General features: G+C 41.7%; 1 protein-coding gene across 1 annotated transcript in view; it reads right to left on the reverse strand.

Moving 5' to 3' along the window:
- Nucleotides 1-28: 28 nt before the first annotated feature.
- The window catches only part of TMEM164 (transmembrane protein 164), a 33066-nt gene continuing 13588 nt past the window's right edge, over nucleotides 29-19506 (reverse strand). The window contains exons 3-7 of the mRNA XM_027888410.1: nucleotides 18133-18182; nucleotides 16445-16511; nucleotides 11233-11311; nucleotides 2100-2200; nucleotides 29-1706 (exon numbers count right to left, since the gene is read on the reverse strand). Coding sequence (XP_027744211.1) covers nucleotides 1500-1706; nucleotides 2100-2200; nucleotides 11233-11311; nucleotides 16445-16511; nucleotides 18133-18182 — 504 coding nt within the window. The 3' untranslated portion in view covers nucleotides 29-1499. The remainder of the gene's footprint in view (nucleotides 1707-2099; nucleotides 2201-11232; nucleotides 11312-16444; nucleotides 16512-18132; nucleotides 18183-19506) is intronic.

Consider the following 19506-nt stretch of genomic DNA (forward strand, 5'->3'; position numbering starts at 1 on the left):
CTCTGGCCAATTAAATTTTTTCTTTTTCAAGGAAAACAGATAAAAATACCAAAATCAACCACTTCTTGTTCTCTCTTGTTTCCCTCCTGAGGTATAAATGACTGTACCCTAACTTCAGAACATCCCTTCAGGCGCTCCAGCTGAAGGAGGTATCATGGTTTTGGTTTATCTTACAAGTCACAGCTTTGATAACTCAATGAACGTATAAATTGCAACAACCTCGTGTGCAACAGAAACCTGCAGCCCCGAAACCCAACAGCCTGGGAAACAGAGCCACAGTTCTGGAAGAACACGCTCAGGATCTCCCATCTTTCTGCCCAGCAGTTTTTCCTCTAGCCTTGCAAAATCTGAACAGGTACACACATTTTACTGTTGATCGTTCTGCCCATCTGCATCCTGTTCTCCAAAAGACACCTTGACAGGAAGATTTCTTACCAGTAAACTGGAACATGTTCTTTTCAGAACTGCACTGATTTGACATTCCTTTTTGTACCTGTATTTTAAAATCAGTACACAGGATGTATTAGAGCTGTAGAGAGAGAACAGTTTCATTTTGTTCCTTTTTTAAGCAGTCTGCTCAGCGACGATCAGTGTGAACAGAGCAGGAATGTTTCAAAAGCTACTAAGTTAAAAAAAAAAAAAAAAGAGAACTCTGATCTTTACAATGGACTTTGTATCTCCACTCCTTCTCCAGTCTAAGCTAAGTGAAAAAACATCTTGTTCAAAGTCTGGACAGAAGAGTAGATGCAATATCTTATCATGGCTTATACACAGCATGGTCTTTTGAAATGATTCCCACACAATTTTTTTCCACTCACCCAAATAGAAGTATCTCCAAAGCATCAAGATACAATGGGACTTCACCAGATGGATATTTACCCACAGCAGCTTAGGAACTAAGCAGCTGATTTTAAAAAAAAACCAAACCAAAAAAAGTATTGTTTGAATGAGTTATTGTTCCCCAACATTTTCAACCAGCTTAAAGAAAATACAGTAGAACCTCACTCCTTTGCACTTACAACTGGGAGATTGTTTCCTGGGGCTGTTTTGGAACATTCAGGTTCTGAGAGCTGAGCCAGGATGATGTGGCTCAACATTCACATCAGAGGAGCGTTGCAATGCAACATCATTTCCTCTCCCATGATATAACTGTACTCATATTTAATGGAAAATAAGTCCAAACAAGGTAGCACTGCCACTCTCTTTGCTGGAATGTGGACAGGTCCTGGCCTAATTTTAAATGGTGGCTTAGCAAGATTCTACTGTAATCTGTACAAAATGTATAAAACACAAACCTTTCCCAGAATAAGGCCACTAATTTTGCCATTGGCAATAGGCAGTGAGAAACAGCAGGTAAAAAAAAACCCCTCACTTGATTACAAAGGTGTTTCTGAGGCAATAAACTGTGGGGAGAAGTAGAAATTCGTTGTCCTCTCATCCCTTCTCTGTTTTCCAGTATCGGTGTCTCTGCTCCCTGCAGGACTCCACGGGGAGACATTTCAGTCTATTTTCTTGGCTGGCAGTCTAAGCAAGTCCATGCTACATTTAAAGATGGGGACAGCACTGTGAAACAGGAGGATGACAAGCTTCCCATGAGTCATGGTCATCACAGTCTGATGTCCAGATGCCCAGATTCGATACCAGGGCCCGTAAAAAGGGTCTGAGACGGCTGGGCACAACATGTTGTTCAAATTCACTTCCGTGACCTGAGGAAGCAACGACAAATTTATAAATTAAACAATGTTTTTGCTTTTGCACCGGTTTTGAAATTATACCATAATAATAGAAAAATGTTTAGGTGACACTTTTGCTTGACACAAAGAGGGCAGCTTCCAGAAAGAAAGCAGATCCAAATTTCATTGTGCATTTAATAGATGGATTTGTGCAGGTACATAACCAATCTACAAAATATTTTAGCAGTACTTGTGAGACAAGAGACACAAATGCTCATTAGAACATGCAATTTGCATACAAGCAGCCTTATCAAAAATTTGCATGCAAGTTCTTATCCATGTGGATCTGGACACTGGGAAACTAACTAGGCAGTGTTTTTACTCTGGATGTACTTGCAAACTATTTATTAACCTGTGTTTACTTACCAGTCCCAGAACCTGCAAGATGCTGAAGTGATAGACAAACATAAACCCCGTGGATAAAAGAGCCCACCAGAAATTGCAGAGTGGCTCTGGAGTGTAGATACCTTGAAAAGAAAGGAGCACATTAGTATTCAGCTGCATTGCTGTGTCCATCAAACACTCACTCAACAATAATCCTCTCTCTCCTGCTCTTGTGCATGTCAGGGCATCTGGCTTGAGCTGATAACCTACTCAATGCCATCACAATAATTAATATTTGAGAGCTTTAATTCTTACCTGGAGCATCCTGAACAGCTTCTTCCCTCCTTCCGGTCCAGCAGTAAAAATAAGCAGTATGTTCCCTCATTATATTTGCCTATTTTTCACCACCACCACTAATTTTTACCTCTTTCTTCCTTCTACCACAGAAGTACTACACGATTTTAAGACACAGTAATACTGCACAATGAACCTTCAAAAATCAGGTTATTTATACTTAAACACCTGCTTCTTGCAGGGCCCATGACTTCAGCCTGCACAGGACTGGCTTAGGCAGCAGCAGGTCCTGCACAGCGCTGTGTTAGAGCACAGCATTGCCACTTCCTCATTTTATGGTTGTTTAACAACTATCAAAGAGGAACCTGCACCAATAATGCCAAGGAACAGAAAAGCTGTATAAAAGTAGTCAATCCATCAGCGAGAGGCTGTGCTTTTACATGAAAACTGCTGTGGTGGTAAACCTATGCTGTAATCAGTAGATATCACAGATACTGTAAAATACTTTTTCCCTTCAAATGAAGTAGCAGATACCATGTTATTCCCACCTTTCTCTCTCCTCCTGAAAGCAGGTTTTGTCTGTTTACTGACAAAACACAATGTTCCCTGATCCAGAATGTACCAGGGAAATCAGATCTAATAAAAGTACCCACAGATACATGACTATTTTGGGAATTAAGTATTCAAATTTCATACAGTGAGAACAAAACCAGTTTAGAGAGTTCTTAAGACTCTTACTAGCAGCCATGAAAGTTTTAGTGTAAGATATGTGGGGAAAAAAAAGTATTATTTTCCTTATGACTTTAATAACTTCAACCTCAGAACACAAAAGAAAGATGCACAATGTCATGCTGCTCAGCTGCTGTAAGAGTTCCAGAGGATTACAAAAATACACTGGCAATTTTTATCTGCCTTCATCTGCTCTCTGATCCATTAGATATTATTAAATATCTAATATATTGGGCTGTGTATCCAGTACTCAAAGGACAGCTTACAGCACGGAGTGCAATATTGATACCAGCCTTTGCTGGCACGTTCAGTAATTGCCAGGAAGTAATTACAGACTTCAGCATACACTGCACAAGGCTCTGGGAACTCAAATAACTCCACATGAAGAGTTCAGGGACCACAGAAGCCACCAGGCCACAGCTGCTGTGAACATGCCTGTGTATGGCATCCTGTGCAGATAAATACAAGTAACTGCTGTTACCACATCACCTTATAATGGTGCATCCCTTGTCATGCTTAAAGTCTCTAGAGGAATGAATGCCTCCTCAGTCTGTTGCCCTCTTAAGATTCTTTTCTGCATAGTTTTCTTCCACAATTTGTACCCATCATGCCAGTTCAGGCTGGTTTTGCAGTAGTTGCCTGAAACAAGTTCAGTTGAACAGCATTTCGTGAATGGCACAAAATCAAAGTCACCTACACGCTGTTGTCTGAAGCTGCACAGGAACACAAGGGCTCTGCTGCCAATCCTCAGAGCAAGACACTGATTGCATGTTTGAGTGACAGCGGCAGCACATCTGCACCCCTCACATCCCTCCCTGGCTTTAAGGAGAAACTGTATTCCTGTAACTACCCAAGGAACGACTGCACACCGTGTTTCACTGAGCAAGCCCTGACTTGGTGCAACCAGGGTAAAAAGGAGCACAGAAGCTGCTTGGAAAGCAAAAGGCAGCTTGTAAGATTGCTTACCCAGCAGGAAAGTGGAGCTCAGGAGTGTCTGAACTGTAAAATCTAAAAGCTAAAAGCAAACTCTCCATGAATAGCTTTAAGCTCTACAGGTAAAGGGAAAAACATTCCCAGAAGTCATTCTTGGAACGCAAGTCTGAGCTTGGAGCTGGCATCCTATTTACAAAATGGTGCAGGAGCCTTTACTTAAATAGCAACAATATTCATTAAACTCCATGGCCTGAAAACATCAGATACGTGACACCACCTTGAAGATGGTTTTTCGTTCCAGAGAGCAAGAGAAGGAGGGACCAGCTTGGCTGTCACGGTGCAGGAGATCACGGCTCTATTTTTGGCTGCACCAACTTTAGGTGACCTGGTCAAGCTTTACAGAAACTCTTTGTGCTCCTTCCTCTGCTGCGAAGAAAACATCGTTTGACTTGCAAAACTTATTTATATTGTCTTTGAAGTTCTAGGTGCGTGTTTAACCTAGATACAAAACACAACATAAAATTTAAATAAGGTATCAAAGCAGCCCCTGGGAACAGGCTGAGCAGAGCTAAACCAAATTAGGTTTCACGTGAACTCATCTGCTGGCAGTTGCCTGTGTTATTTCAAAAGTGTCAACAAAGCCTGGTGGTTGGAAAGCCAAAACAGAGAGACCTCCATATCCAAGTGATTTACAGTGCAGGTAGGGTGTAAACACCAACATAGACAAGTGGATCCAGCTACGAAATGAGAATGGAGGGAGACAGCAGTCATTAAAAGACCAAGGAAATTGCACAAGATAACAGGATCCGTGGCATAATTTGGCTTTGAACCCAGGCTTCCCATGTCCAGCTTCAATCCAGTCAGGGGATCGTGTTTCAGAGGTCCCTCAGGAGAGCTGTTCAGGTTCCCTCAGCCAAGAATTTCACTCTGCTACATCCTCTCTCTGTCGCAAAACTCCAAAACATACATCAGCAACTCTTGCTCTCTACAGATTTTTGGTCTTGCTTTGTAATAGAAAAATCCCCCCTTGTTAGACTTTGGAATCCTGAAAAGAATGGTGTGATTTTCAGCAGCAGCATTATTTGGCCATCAAGGGACAAAAAGGAAACACTGACCTCCACAGGAAAACATTTCACAGCACTCTACGTTCCCAAGTGTGCTTTGGGAAACCAATTTTAAATTCATACCCGGGATATTTTCTGTACATTTCTCATTAGATAAATAACCACTATAGATTTTATTGCTCCACAGTCCTGCTATTCAGCAGATGGCTGTTTAATGGAGCAGTGTGGTTCCTTTCCATAGGACACAGCCTGTTAACAGGGACACAAAACCAGGAAAACTGAGGGCTTGTTTCGAGGGCCTGTGTTGATTTTGGCAAAAGCTTCTGCAGCTTGAATAGGAAATCAATTTTAACAGGTAGCAGCAGAGAGTTTCACTCTCTGTTTACTAAGGATCATGGGCAATTCTTATACATTAAGCAGGTAAAAAATTTAATCCAACTGCCAGTCTGGCACTGATCTCGTTCTCAAAAACACTCGTGGCCCAGACAGCGAGACCATTCCAAATCAGGGTCATCTTGGTAGGCTGTACATTTGCTCCACTGTTGAAATGGCATGGCAGGGGATATTTCAGTTTAATTTAAACTTCAAAACTTCAATAGAAGGATTCCATATAGATCAAAGAGTTGGGCATTCCTTGTCTGCTTCTGCAACAACACTTTGTTGACCTTGAATGTGCCAAGCTGTTCACTTTGCCATCTGGGAAATGGAAGCATGGCTTTAAAAATCTAAACATCAACTAAGACTCCATTTCTTTTATACTCTTCCCACCCCCACCCCCAATGTCCTGTGCTAGTTCAACTGTTCTTATGAACCACTATTTTTATCTCAAATTCTCAATACATAGGCTTGTAAAAATTTGAATGCAATTAATAGAAAGTTATACTCCTTTTGTAATTCTCTGAAAGCATAATGGAGGAGAAAATTATTCCTTTGTTTGAATTAGAACCTAGATACAGTACAAATTTTTAATTTAGTAAGGTTTTAAATAATCTCTTTAATTGTCTTGGTTTCCATTCCCACTACATTTGATAGAGCTTTATGAGTTTTCCAGCACTGTCCTTCAGCAGCCTCACAATTACAAGACCAGCTGCTTAATCCAAAACTCAGCTATTACAATTCTCTCATTTTCCAGCTTATAAAAATGTGAGGGCGAATTTATTTTCATTTTATTTCCCTTGATCAAAGGGTTAATTCTAATTGTGTGGCCTACTGAGCTGGCCTAGAGACCAAACTTCGTATCCAGAGGAAAACAGGAAAAAACATTCTCAAGAGGATGATCCTGAAATCCACTGTTTCCCCTACAGCTGTTCTGACTCCCTGTGTAGATTTCAAAATCCTCCCTTATGCCAGGAGGTTTCTGTTTCCCCTCAGTGCCAGCTCCTCTCATCACAACCAGCTCACACAGGGCTCTTATGTTACCTGCTCCTCTCAGGAACCGTTTTTTATTCTCCATGAAGAAGCAGCAGTAGTTCTTCCTCTGCCTTCAGACAGTAGCAGCTCTTCTAGATGCTGGTACCTGCCCTTCTAAATTTCTCCACCTCCCAGAGAGAGATTTCATTTTTCAAACAAACTATGACTGCTGAGTGCATAGAGCTCAGAGGGTCACAGAACAGACATGTCCCCTCCTCTTCCTCTCCAGGTCTCTTAAATCACCAAACACGATTGTCCTGGAGTGATCAAGCCACAGAAGAGCCTGAGCCTGCAGCCAGAGTGACAGCACAGCCACCCTCTGCTCCAAGTGCCACAGGACAGGCACAGCTGGACAGCAAACCAGACATTCATGTCTAACACATGGGATGCAGCAGGTGGACAAAAGCTGGAACAGGGACATGGAACTGCCAGCAGGAGAGCAGGGGAATAAATAGTACCTAAGAGTCGACAGATCTCCAAGCAGTTCAGAGGTTCAGTGAAAGAGCTGTTTCATTATCAAGGATGGAAATGAACTGGATTTATTACTACCTAAATATATCCAAGTATAAAGTGATACTTTTCCTGGATTGCTACTGAGGTATATAGCAAAGCCTGCTCTAGAACTCCTTCAAAAAGCTAAGGATAGATCTAGCCAAAGTGTCACAAAGTAGAAAAGTGGCTGAACAAAGGGTGCAACAGCTAAAAAAATGCCTGTGAATATGGTAATCCCCTGCTCTAGCCAGCAAGTCCTAACAGCCAATGGAAAGCACAACTTTAGATCCCCCATTGCTTTAATTGCACTTTCCTAGTTTACAGCCACAGGAAAAATGATCCTTTGGTCTGTACTCGGTATCTGTGTTCTACATCAGCTTCCCCTCGGTCAGACACTGCACTGCCCCCACAGAGCTGTGCTGAGCTGCTCCTGCCCAGCTTCTGAAGTGTGACTGAGGCATTCATTCTGCAGGAGAGGAGAAAAAAAGGGGGGGAAAAGAGATCATTAACTTCTCCTGCCTTTCTGATAATGCCATAGAACTTTTCTCTTTTGATGCCAATTTTGAAGGCTCTCAGATCAACAAAGAAAAGGGCGTTAGGACCTGAGTCAGAGAGACTGGATCTTCATTGCTTATAAAGATACAGCACTTGCCTTAAAAGAAGAAAATTCTGACTCGACTCCCAGCAAACAACTCAATTATTTAGGGTGTCTGTGTCTGTCCACTTGTGCACAGCAAATCAGCTCTTAAAACACACAGGACCAGACCACAGGACTGTCCAGGACCTGCAAGGCCATTACTGTCAGGTGTGGCTGAAGAAGAGGATTTCTCCCCCCACAAAAACCACAACCCCACCGAATCCCTTTCCCTGCCCGCACCTTGCGGACAAACCCGCTGGAATCGGGAATTCCAGGCTCGCACAGCTCCCTCTGGCGGCCGCGGCCCCGCAGCGCAACCGCTCCGGGGCATCCCGGAATTCCCGGTGCTGCCGAGCAGGAACGAAATCCTGAAAAAACCTCAACACCAGCATCCTCTTCCACTTGCTGAGGTCCCTGAGTCAGCTAAATAACGCTGGCTATCTCAAAACACAAGACAGAATCTCTGAGCTCCACTGAGAGGGAACTGCTGTAAATTAATCCTTATTTCAATCTGTTGTGGAGTAATATCATTTGCTCACTGCTCTAAGGAAGTGACAATTCCACTCTGACTAAATTTCAATATTATCTGAAGTTCTGAAATAAGGTGCACACCTAACCTTGTCAAATCCATCTGCAAACCTGACCAAACCAGCTTAAGGACCAAGACAGTCAGGAACTGAGAGTCTCTGAAGCTCATGCAGCGCAAACTCGATTTTTTTTTTCCATTATCTCAAGGGTATACAGTTAAAAAACTAAGCTGTCCTGAACACCACTAATACCTGAATCTTAGAAGGTCACTGTTGCAATAGTTGTGGCAGTTTGAGACGGGACACTCGCTCAGCTGTCACCTTCCTCAGCCTTCTCTCCTCAGTCTGTACCCCAGTGACACAAAGTACAATTATCAGATCACACTCATATGCTTCAGAAAATCAGAGCAGTTGTAGAAGGAAGCAGTTTGAGGAGCTTTTTGAAGAAGAGGTTGGTTCCATGCTCTAAATCTGCACTGCTGTGTTCTGGCCTTCTGCCTCCCACCTCCACCATTCACGGCACTCCCTTTTCCCAGCGCTCACACTCCCCTGACACCACAGTGACCCAACACAAACTACAAAAGCATTCAGGTTTTTTTGGCAGGGGAGCAAGGGTCTCACTTCCCAAGGACAAGAGAAAACAGTGACCTGCAGGTCACTGTTCAGCCCATCCAGCTATTTGTGGAATGCTGTGGCCTGCCCAGATGCATCCTGTCATTTTGGACAGCAACCACGGGTGACACAAGGTGAGATTCATCCAGAAAAATAAAAGTGCCAACTGCAGACATACTTCCTGTGAGAACTGTCTTGGGTTAGGAATCTCCTGTGCTGGCCTGCTGTATCCACACTGCATCCATTTTGCATGAGAGTCTCTTAGTGCAGCCAAGAAAGATGAGCCACTGTGCATAAACACGTATTTTGTGTGGCCCACGTGTGTGTATGTGCATGTGTGCACTTGGGAAGAAGGGATGTTAAGAAAGGGAAGCAGGGAAACTTATATTCACTCAGTACAGAGGGGAGAGGACATTCCCCAAGAGGGAATATGTCCTTGAGCTTCGGTGAGTTCACTGCTGCACTGAAACCTTCCTTCTAAGGCTTCTAAGTCTCACCCAGCTCCTGCTAAGTGTGGTAAAGCCCCCACACTTATGGGGTCAGGAGGGACATGAAGGTGATGCTGCCAGTGCATCATGACCTGTCTTGCACCACTGGAATGAATAGCAGGAAGACACTGAAAATGAACTATTACAGCCCTTGCTTACTGTCACCCAGTTTCCTTTCAAAAAGGAAAGGTGTCAGCAGGGAGTCAGATGTGTGTGCATGACCTGATTAGCACGTCAGCAAACTTGGGTGTGCAGTTCTGCGTGGACTGAGCCTCAAACCCACCCTGCTTCAGGTGTTCTGCTCCCCCTGCCTCTGAGGAATGTTTGGACCCCCTTAGGGCCAGATGTCCAATAAAACTGAAGTAGTACATTTTCCCATATATGATCCATTCCTTGTCATTTTTCCAATTTTCTACCCTCCAATTACTTCTCTCAGTCACAATCCATACATTCACAGTTGCAAGTTTCTGATTACAATAACAGTGCTGATCAATGCTAGCGATGAAAAAAAGCAATTCTCACAAGATATACTTAGGACAAAGGCCTGTGTGATCTACCCAGGAGGTGCTTTAAACAGAGGTGCCAGTGAAATGACAAAACACCAACAAATATTTTCATGCTGAGTAATTTTTGCCATCAAAAATCACGCATTAGGTCACCTGTGGTACCATAACTAATGCAGGAGTTCCTGGGTGTTAATGAATTACAGTCAGTCAGCCGACAGGAAGGCAAGTACGTAAGACATGGAACAGTTATTAGTTACACAGCCTTAGTTATAGAGCAATCTCAATTGCCAGATTTAGCCAGCCAAGTTCTTTTAGCAATTTCAATGCCAACACATCAACATTAGATGGCAGCAAATACCTGTAAGTTAATATAGGGCAGGCGTTTAGAAAACTGGACCAGGGTGACACCTGACCCTTCAAACTGCAAACACAGTCCTGTCAGTCCCAGGTCCTGAAGAATCCCAAGAACCTCTACTTCAAAACAAACAAAAAGCCAAACCAAACAAACAAAAAAACCCAACCCAAGACATAAAGGAACACATCAAGTGACATCCAAGGCCAGACCTTAAGACCTTCTCCTGTGAATCATTTTTGTGCAGTTTCACTCAGGTTGCAGTGGAACACAGTCACTAACACAGAGGTTACAGCGGAAAAAGGTGAAGGACTGTGAGTCACTGCTGGTATAAAATACAGCAGATTCAACAGAACAGAAGAGGCTGATTCTGTTTGTTCTGAGCATTTTCTAAACTGCATCCCACGGTTCACATCACATCATTGTGCTTTTCATTAAAGGCCACCGAACCTCTGGACCATGAGTTATCATCTTCTATTGCCTGAATAAAACAATTTAGCCCTGCTAGAAAATGCAGCTGGAGGGATGTGAACGCTAGAGGGGAGCAGAGCATCACACCAGCTGAATCCACACTGCACTCCTTTCTGAGGAAAAATCACTGGCAGGGGAACAATTTGGGATTCCCAGACTTACTGAACTATTATGGCATAAGTGAATGCAAGATGAGATAACGGGAAAACCAGTTCGTGTCACTAATATGTGTCACTGCATTTCATTAGAGCTTCAGAATTTCTGTAACCTGCCTGACTAGACAACTAATATTTATGTGGGATGTAATCATGGGGGGTTTTTTTCAGCTCATTTTAAGTTCCAGTACTAAGAAGGCAAAGGTTTTAAAAATACATCCCCCCAGCAACTTGAGAGTGTTACAAAGTGGCAGAGATGCTACTCAAAAAGACAGTGCACATCCTTTGGGCAACATACCATTTTTTTAATTTCCATTTCACTGCCTGACACAAGTTGCTGTTACCTGGATTACAACTCCAACATTAGAACATTGGGAATTATTAAGTAAAGACAGAGAAAACTGGTTAAAGAAAGGGTAAGGATAAAATTGGTGGTATCCAGTAAGCACATTTCTTTCATTGCATGGGACCAATTCAATCCATAGGGAGTAAATTGTCAACATACCTCCTTTCTGCAGCAGATAGATGGGCACAACATAAAGCATCACATGCTGGATATAATAAATTTCCATTTCAAATGGAAGCTGTGGAAAAAGGGAAAATATTTGTAAATATTGTTCATCAGCAACAACCAACCCATTTTCAAGGAACCATTCTCCTTAGGACCCATGACAATGCATTGAACTCAGTTATTTATCACCTTGTTGAGTGACAGAACTCTATAAATGCAGTCTTGTATATATGTATTGATAAGCTTTTATATATTAATTACTGAGGAGGCCTCTGTAAAAGAAAAAAACCTCAAAATGCCTGATTTATAGCAATCTGCATGCATGTGTGGGACTGCTAAGCTTGACCAAAACAAAAAATAACAGGTATTTTATTGGTTTTAAAGAGAAGCTGCAGAAGGGTGTGGGTAAACAAGTTACCAGTTAGTAGTAAATCACATATTTCTCAGCTGCTGACAACTTTGGGAAGTTACAATTAGTCATTTGTGTGTTTAGTTGAATTAGTTGGGTTATTTTATTCCAAATATTCTGTATCAGAAGATAAACCCAAGCAAGGTAATGGTATGCAAAAACAAGAACTCCATGGAAGTTGTGAGGTTTCCTGAATCTGAACCTTTCCTGCTGTCCCTTGTTGAAGGGCACAGAGAGCAAAGCGAGGGAATTAAAATTTGGGAAGGAGCTAAAGCAGTTTTCCCTAAGTGGAGAAAAATCTGCACCTCTCCCACTTCAGAAACAATTGCTGTTGAATCTAAACACTAAACGTGAGGCAGGCACTCCTGCCAGGGAGCATTCTCTGTTTATCTGTGGTTTCAAAAGGGTTTCCACACTCAGAGCTGTGAGGGTCTGTCACACCAACCCCGCTCTCAGGACACTCCTCACAACACAGGAACAGTTGTTTGTGCTGCAGAAGTGTTGACAATATTTTTGTGAGTGTGTGTAAAACAAAACATCTTTATCCCCACTGTAAGAGAAGGCTTGTTCTGAAGCCTGGCTGATCATGCGAGTGCATTTCCTGCTGTGGAGCTGCAGAGTTTCTGTACAACCAAGCACTGGAGTTGCACAGCCAGGCTACAAAAAACAGGAAACAAAACAAAAAAAACACCAGAGGAACTATAAAGTTGTACTGAGCAACTGGCTCACCCAGACCTAAGTGCCTTGTCCATAAACTGTTTTATCAATAAAAGATTCACTCACAGATAGCAGAGAGGCACCTTCTACGTGCAAAGAGAAACTGTAAGTGAAGACAAGGCACAAGGGACCACCCAGCAGCCGGTTTTCAGTTGGCAAGCAGCTTAACACTTTGCTCTGTTTGCTGAAAGTAGTGCTTTTCCCTCTAAATTATTTGTATCTTGGCTCAAGCACTTCCTCCATCATTCTGTGCAAACACTGCAGAGGATGGCAGAAAGGGAATAGAAGGAATTCAGCTCCCAGGTTCTGCTGTTTCCTGTAGCACATCTGGCACACAGCCCAGCAACCAGCAAAGGTTGCTCTGTACCAGCCACCCTCTTAGACATCACCATCAGCAACACCCTCACACCAGTTAAATGCACACAGCATGTACAACTGCCCAAAGATGCACCAGCCCTGCCTTTATCACCCACCAGCAGCCAAAGCACGATCTCTCAACAGCCCCCAACCGTTTGTCCTTCCTTGTGCCAGTCAGATAAAGCCAGTTTAGAGATGACTTAATGAGCCACCACAACCTGTTTCATTCCGCTGTGCAGGCTCAGGCACTTCAGGCAAACTATTTAGTGCAGTGAATTGTTATTTCAACAGTCAACAGCGGAACAGCAGGCAGTGACTGGAGTGTTGTGCATGGAATGTACTCAAAGTCCTGCCCAGAGTATGATTCTGCTCCTAACACAGATTTAGAATGTGCACCTCTCAGGCCAAATAGTTCTAATAATAGAATACAGCAGCTTCTGGAAACATTAAAACTGCACCATCTCAGCCATGTGAGCAGAGACAACAAGTCCAACACCTTTGGGACATGTCCTCTTTTTTACTTTATCTATATCAACACTTTCAGGACATCAGCTTGTAAAAAAAAAAAAAAAAAAAAAGCCAAAAACCAACTACTTTTAAACCAGCAGAGTTTCCTTTAAGGTTTGATTAATGCAACCTGAAAGCTCAAACAGATCCAGTTACTCTCTCAACACTTGGAGTCTTCGTGGCAGTCAAATGAATTTACCCACACAGCCTGGTTATCAGGACCTACACTGTGTTCCATATAATATAAATACAGGGTAAAAAGAAATCTGTCTACTCCTGTATATCTTCTTCCACATTTCTAGGCTCCCACTTGGGAACCTAACAAGCCAATTCCCTTGGCATCTTCTTCTCTGTTTGCTTAAGGGTCACCAAAGATTACCCTGCTCTTAGTATGAATAGTTAATACTGACTGAGAATTATTCACATCATGAGAAAGGGATGAAATTATGAGAGAAAATTAAAATACCCTTTATTTCTGAAAGGATAAGAACCAACAAAATAATACTGTGAGTTCTGAATAAGAACTGAATAAGCTGACTGAATAAGAAACAGTTTTGTCTCTATCCAATGCCTATTCCAATGCACAAAATTTAATTCCATCAGCACATCATAAATAACATAGCAAATAACTGGAGTATTTAGGTGCCAAATAATTACAAGTGGGTGCATCTGTTGCACAAGTCTGCTAATTGTTGACACCTCAACATCGTGCCAAGGCAGGAAAATATTTTCTTGGAAAGAACAGAATAGCCTGACCTCATCTTTTAGGCTACATTTGTTTGGAACACTATTCCAGGTGGCCCATTATAGCCCAACAAGATTTTTGACAAGCACATTTTAACTGAAAGATTAAAACAATAAAAAGGTAGAAACTTTCTTCTGTAGTTGCAGTGAATATCTCAACTCTCCATTTCCACTGCCAACAGACTACTATCTAAGAATAATTTTGAAATGACTGAGGTTCTAAAAAAAAAAAAAAAAAAAAAAAATTAACAGATGCATTATAAGAAAATGGAAACCATGAAATTATGCCAGAAGCTTCAACAAATTTATTTTTCAGGCTAATTTAACATTGAAGCAGATATACAAAAAGAACACTTACAATGCACTCAGTAATGCAATTGGTAGCAAAAACATGTGACCCAACAGATTGTGCCACAAAATGCTGTAAGAGGTGTTCTGGAAACTGCATTGAACAGGTTAAAACTTGGAAGCAGAACCCTGATATCCACTAAAACATCCACAAAGTGGTGATGAAATGACTCTCTTCCATTCTCTGTCTCCTGCCTTTTGCCCCTTTCAGGTTGCTGGCAAGTGCAAATAAAACTGCACATCTAATATCTTTTCCCGCATCTCAGTGCTTTCATCTCCCTAATGACACCCAAGGTGCCAGCTGTTCTGCACAGGCCTCCTGCTGAACTTGCTAAATTAGCAGGTGTCTCCAAACAGAGATTGCAGATCAACCCCATCATCTGCTGCCTGCAAGATTCCAAAGGATCATCACATGGAAGAGGGAGCTCGAGGACAGTGTCAGCCGAGGACAACGAAATACCTACCACAGGACAACACCCAGCTGTACATCAAATAATTCACGGAGACAACACACATTTCACGCTCTGAAAGGCACCAGGGAGGCATTTGGGACACTTAGGGCTGTGCATCCTTTGGCACAGTCCCTCAAAGTGGTGGGAGGCACCAGCCTCCTGCTCTCCAGCTCCACTGACCTCAGATCTCTCTCTGCCCCAGATCATCTCCCTCCCCACACTGACCAATTTTTGTGTCACACACTATATATTCCAACTATTTACAGACATATCTAAGTGTATAACATTTTCGTATGAAAATGACCTAAAATCTCATAAAACTGAAATTTGAAGTTGCTGTACAGAGACACAACAATTCTTGACAACCCAGAGTTTTTCACTTAGATACCATAAACCAGAGCACTCAGCTCAGATAAAATTATTGGGATTTTTTTGAAATTCCTACTAAGTTTCAGGAGACATTTCCTGCTTTCAGGACAACGTCAGTGTAAACAACTACAGTGGTATTTGTGGAGCTGAATGTCTGTCTGCCAGGAGAGAATCTGGGTCAAGGCAGCAGCACTCTACAGCATCACCCACATTATCTTGTGCCAGAAGAAACACTGAAAGAGGAAAGCCTAGCAAGCAGCTGTTAGGCCAAAAATATCCTAAGTTGTATTTATTCCAAAAATATTTGCTCTTGGACATTGTCCTTAAGCTCCTCCAATCATAATTGTGGAGAAAATTCTGTGAGTAGTCTGCATCTTTCTTATTTAATCACCACTGCCCTAATATGAGTGAGATTTATGATCATGGCAGAGAAAACAAAAGCTAATGATTTACTAAATACTGCAACATTTTATCCTTCAAAGGTTACCCAGGAAAATAATTTTGTCATGCTTAAGGTTATATTTACTTGAAAACTAGATGGCTTTAAATACAAAATAAAAAGATTTATCCTTATCAGGAAAAAAATCCCACTTGTTTTATTCATTTGATGCCCTCCAGCAGTATCAAGTTTTAATAAAACAATTGCAATCTGCACATAACCATAAGTTTACAGTTAATCTTATTTAGACAGTTAATATCTGCAAAGGGAGAGCCAATAACAAGATTTGCAATGGAGTCTGAAGTCCATAACAATTTTGTTAATAATATTAATTCATGTGCTATATGGACAATAGGTTTAAGAATCTTACCAGGCACAACAACAGGTTAACTCCAGTTTTACAGCAGATTTGAAAACTTAGATGGGAAAAAAGAAACCTGCTGTGCGCAATCTTGGGAGAGAGGGGATGGCAGCCAAGAACAACATTTGGCATTTTCCAGGCCAGAGGAATCTTACATTGACACGGAGTCTGAAAAGCCTGACACTGAATTTTGACCACGTGCCACCAGGTTAACCTGTGAAAGCCTCTTCCAAAGCCTTTAAGCTTCCCCTCCTTGAAGGCCAGGATGGAACAGACACTTGGAATACTTGGAATACAGCACTGTTGGCTTCTCACACTGAGTTACAGACACCCCAAAAATCCACGATTGGTATTTTGGTTCCACTGTAATGACCTGTACCAGGAATGTACAGCCTGGTAAAACAAACTTTAAAAGGCCAAACAAAGCAAAGCTCTGACACCTTCCCAAAGCAAATCTTCCAGAAATAAATTAAAAAGGAGGAAGAAAACTACAGTGCACTCACCAGGCGTGTGTTCACAACAGGAAACAGCAATGCCAGCAGGGCCCCGTTCAGCATGTGCATCTGCAACCTTCAAAAAAAGATGGGATACTCTTTTCACAGGTGGAAATCCAAAGCAGTGCTTTTATGTATTATCTCTTCAATGAAAGGTAGCGAGACATTTAAAATTCTTTTGGCTTGAATTTGAATAAAGTCACTGTTAAATGCAATTAATGAGATGCTGGCAAATGCAATAGCCAGGACAAAAACCTATCTTTAGATCCACACTTGTAGAATTTCCTAAAGTAGGACTGCTTTCTATAATAAGCTTTGGATTCCTAGAAAGCCTGGACTGTCCGTAATCCTGTTCACGATGCAAGCTGCTAGATAGTTGGAATTCTGCTGTTCACTTGTCTTCCAGAGCTTAAAATAGCATATTTGATAACAGTTTTTATCCTGCTTAACCCTGAGAATGTGTAGCTTCACAGTAAAGCTTCGGGAATTTGAAAGAAGTCCCTTAAATAAAAAGAACCACATTTATCAAAACGCAACAGCAAGTCCTAAGCAAAGCACGAGGCAGGAAAGTAGTGTTATAATACTGCATTTTAGGCAGCTTTCAACCAGCTTTTTCTGAACCACTGTTGCATCACAGGAACAGAAAAATTGTATCTTATATAAAGGAGACTAAAACAGTTTGGATACTAAGTAAAGCGTAAACTGTCTCCAAGCACTGTCTGTCATAAACTGTTAGGAATTTAAAAGTAATTTGAGGGGGAGGGGGAAGAAGGTATTACAATTTTAAAACAGTCTTTCAGACATAATTTATATGCTGCCAGGGTGTCAAAATAGAAATGCTCAATCTGCAAAAAACCAACAAATATTGTGGCCTCTGTTTTATAGCATTTAGCAAAGATTTCCTGGACACCAGACACGCTTTTCACACCCTCCAAGACGGAGACACTGACACAGGATCTCCGTCATCCCTGCACAAATAATAAGGAACAACAGGGAAGAGTTGCAGACAGACAGTAATAGGCATTGCCCCAGCATCATTTTTCCAGTAAATGCCCAGACTAAGACAAGAAAGAGCCAAACTTAATGTCAAGGTGGCAATTACAGCCATTCCTGATTGCCATTCTGCCTGGCAAGTCCCCTGACCCTCCCCACAACACCACTAATTCAGTCCTTTAGCTGCTCATCACTGCACTCTGCTGCTGGGGCCCATTAGAGCCTCCTGTGGTTCCTAAAGTATCACGCAGCATTTTAGGGAAGATTGCATGGATTTCAGAAATACCCAGGTCAGCAAGAGTTTGCATTAACCATTTCACCTTACCTATCCACAGATTCAAAATTAGACCCACACTGTGTGCATGGCTTTCAGTGAGGCCCAGTTATGAATTTTTACTGAGCATAATGAAAAGGTACAAGGTCCATGACACAAATTACAGCAGCTGATACATGAACCTGCATTGACTCCTCTGTTACTGAGCTAATTCACGCTCCTGAGTGAGGCCAAACCCACCAGTACAGAAGCACCAAGGGTAAGGGGCCCAACGCTCACCCTTTAAGCCTTTTCAAGGTACCATTTTTCAATCCAACCAATGTGCATTTCCTACTGGACATAAAACTTAGTATTTTATGCCTTAAGCAGTGATTAACTTCTAAAATACATCATGAAAGTAGACAGAAGTATGGTAAGGAAGAGGTGTTACCTGAAGAGAATCATTGCAGTCCGACAGGGAGGACAGGCAAGAAGAAAAATCTGAAATGTTCAAAACAAATTTAAATTAATGACGTGACCTCTTTCAGACTCCATTTTCTAAATCCCTCCTACCCAGTTCTGTCTGTCACAAATCATAACTAACCATAACTAAACTAAATGTTTTACAGTAGAGCTAGAAAAGACTAAAAATCCTGAAAAAAATTAAAAGGTCTCACATTACCCACACAAAAAAAGGATTTAAGCAGTATGAGCAGCACCAAGAGTTCAGTGCCTAACAAACAAGCCAAATTCTAGCCTGCTGTTATTGGCATTATAAAAGGTCTCTCAAAAAGCAGATTACTGTATTACCAATCATTTTCTCCAGCAGCTCCCCTAACCCTCAATCACAGCAAGGTCCTTGCTGTGCTAAAGACCAGCATTTACAGCAACACCACTGCCTTTCCCTTCAGCAGTGCCAGAGACAGCTCTTGAGGATCCCACACACAATGTCTGTCTATAAAAGCCTCCCAATGCTTCCCAAAATAAGGCTACCACAGTATCTGCTCTATGTGTAAGCTTGGCAGTCACCTTTAAACATTTCCATTGCCACACTCAGAGTATTTGTGAACTAAAATGTAAAAATGTCACCAATTATCAGCCACCAAAGGCAGCAGCATGTTTGTTTCTCTTTTCAGGACATACTCCTACAAAAAATAGGACCTGATCTAAATTTTTATGTAATAAAGCTCTGCTGATTTGCTAAAATGCCCCACCTAAATTTAGAGGACAAGCATCATCCTTTTATATACTGACACAAGATATATGTTGCTTTTGAAGCACAGTTAATACTGTCATGAAACAAACTCTGCTCTTCCAAGATAAAATTTTTTTCCTCTTTCCTACATCTAAAAAAAAAAACAAACAAAAAAAAAATACAGGTTGAGCTTTTTCTTTATATGCACAAAATAATCAAACCAGAAACATGTCTTAATCATGCCAGACATTTCTTTTTCTAACACACTGCAGAGTCCTCCAGCTACTCCAGGGTAGATCAAAAGCTCCAATACATGTCTGTAAACTGAATCCCAGTGCTGAGGGTAAAAACCAGCTCACATTTAAAAAGGATGGCACTGCTGCAAAGACTGAGATGGACATACCAATTTCAAACACTTCACTGCCATGGAGACAGCAAAGGAGAGAACAAGATTCACAGCCGCTTATTTTTACCTCAACTCCACTGAAAGAAACATTTTTAGGAACTAATGAGAGAAAAATAAATACTGAACACTTCTCTGTTATGAGAGATCTGTCACAAAATAAGCCCGACTTCCATTTTTTACGACAGCAGAAAAATCATAACCAGAATGTTTACGTTAAAACTTCA

The sequence above is a fragment of the Empidonax traillii genome, unplaced genomic scaffold (genome assembly GCF_003031625.1).
Source record: "Empidonax traillii isolate 1590-97213 ecotype Southwest subspecies unplaced genomic scaffold, ASM303162v1 scaffold237:size1322474, whole genome shotgun sequence".
Taxonomy (NCBI): Eukaryota; Metazoa; Chordata; class Aves; order Passeriformes; family Tyrannidae; genus Empidonax; species Empidonax traillii.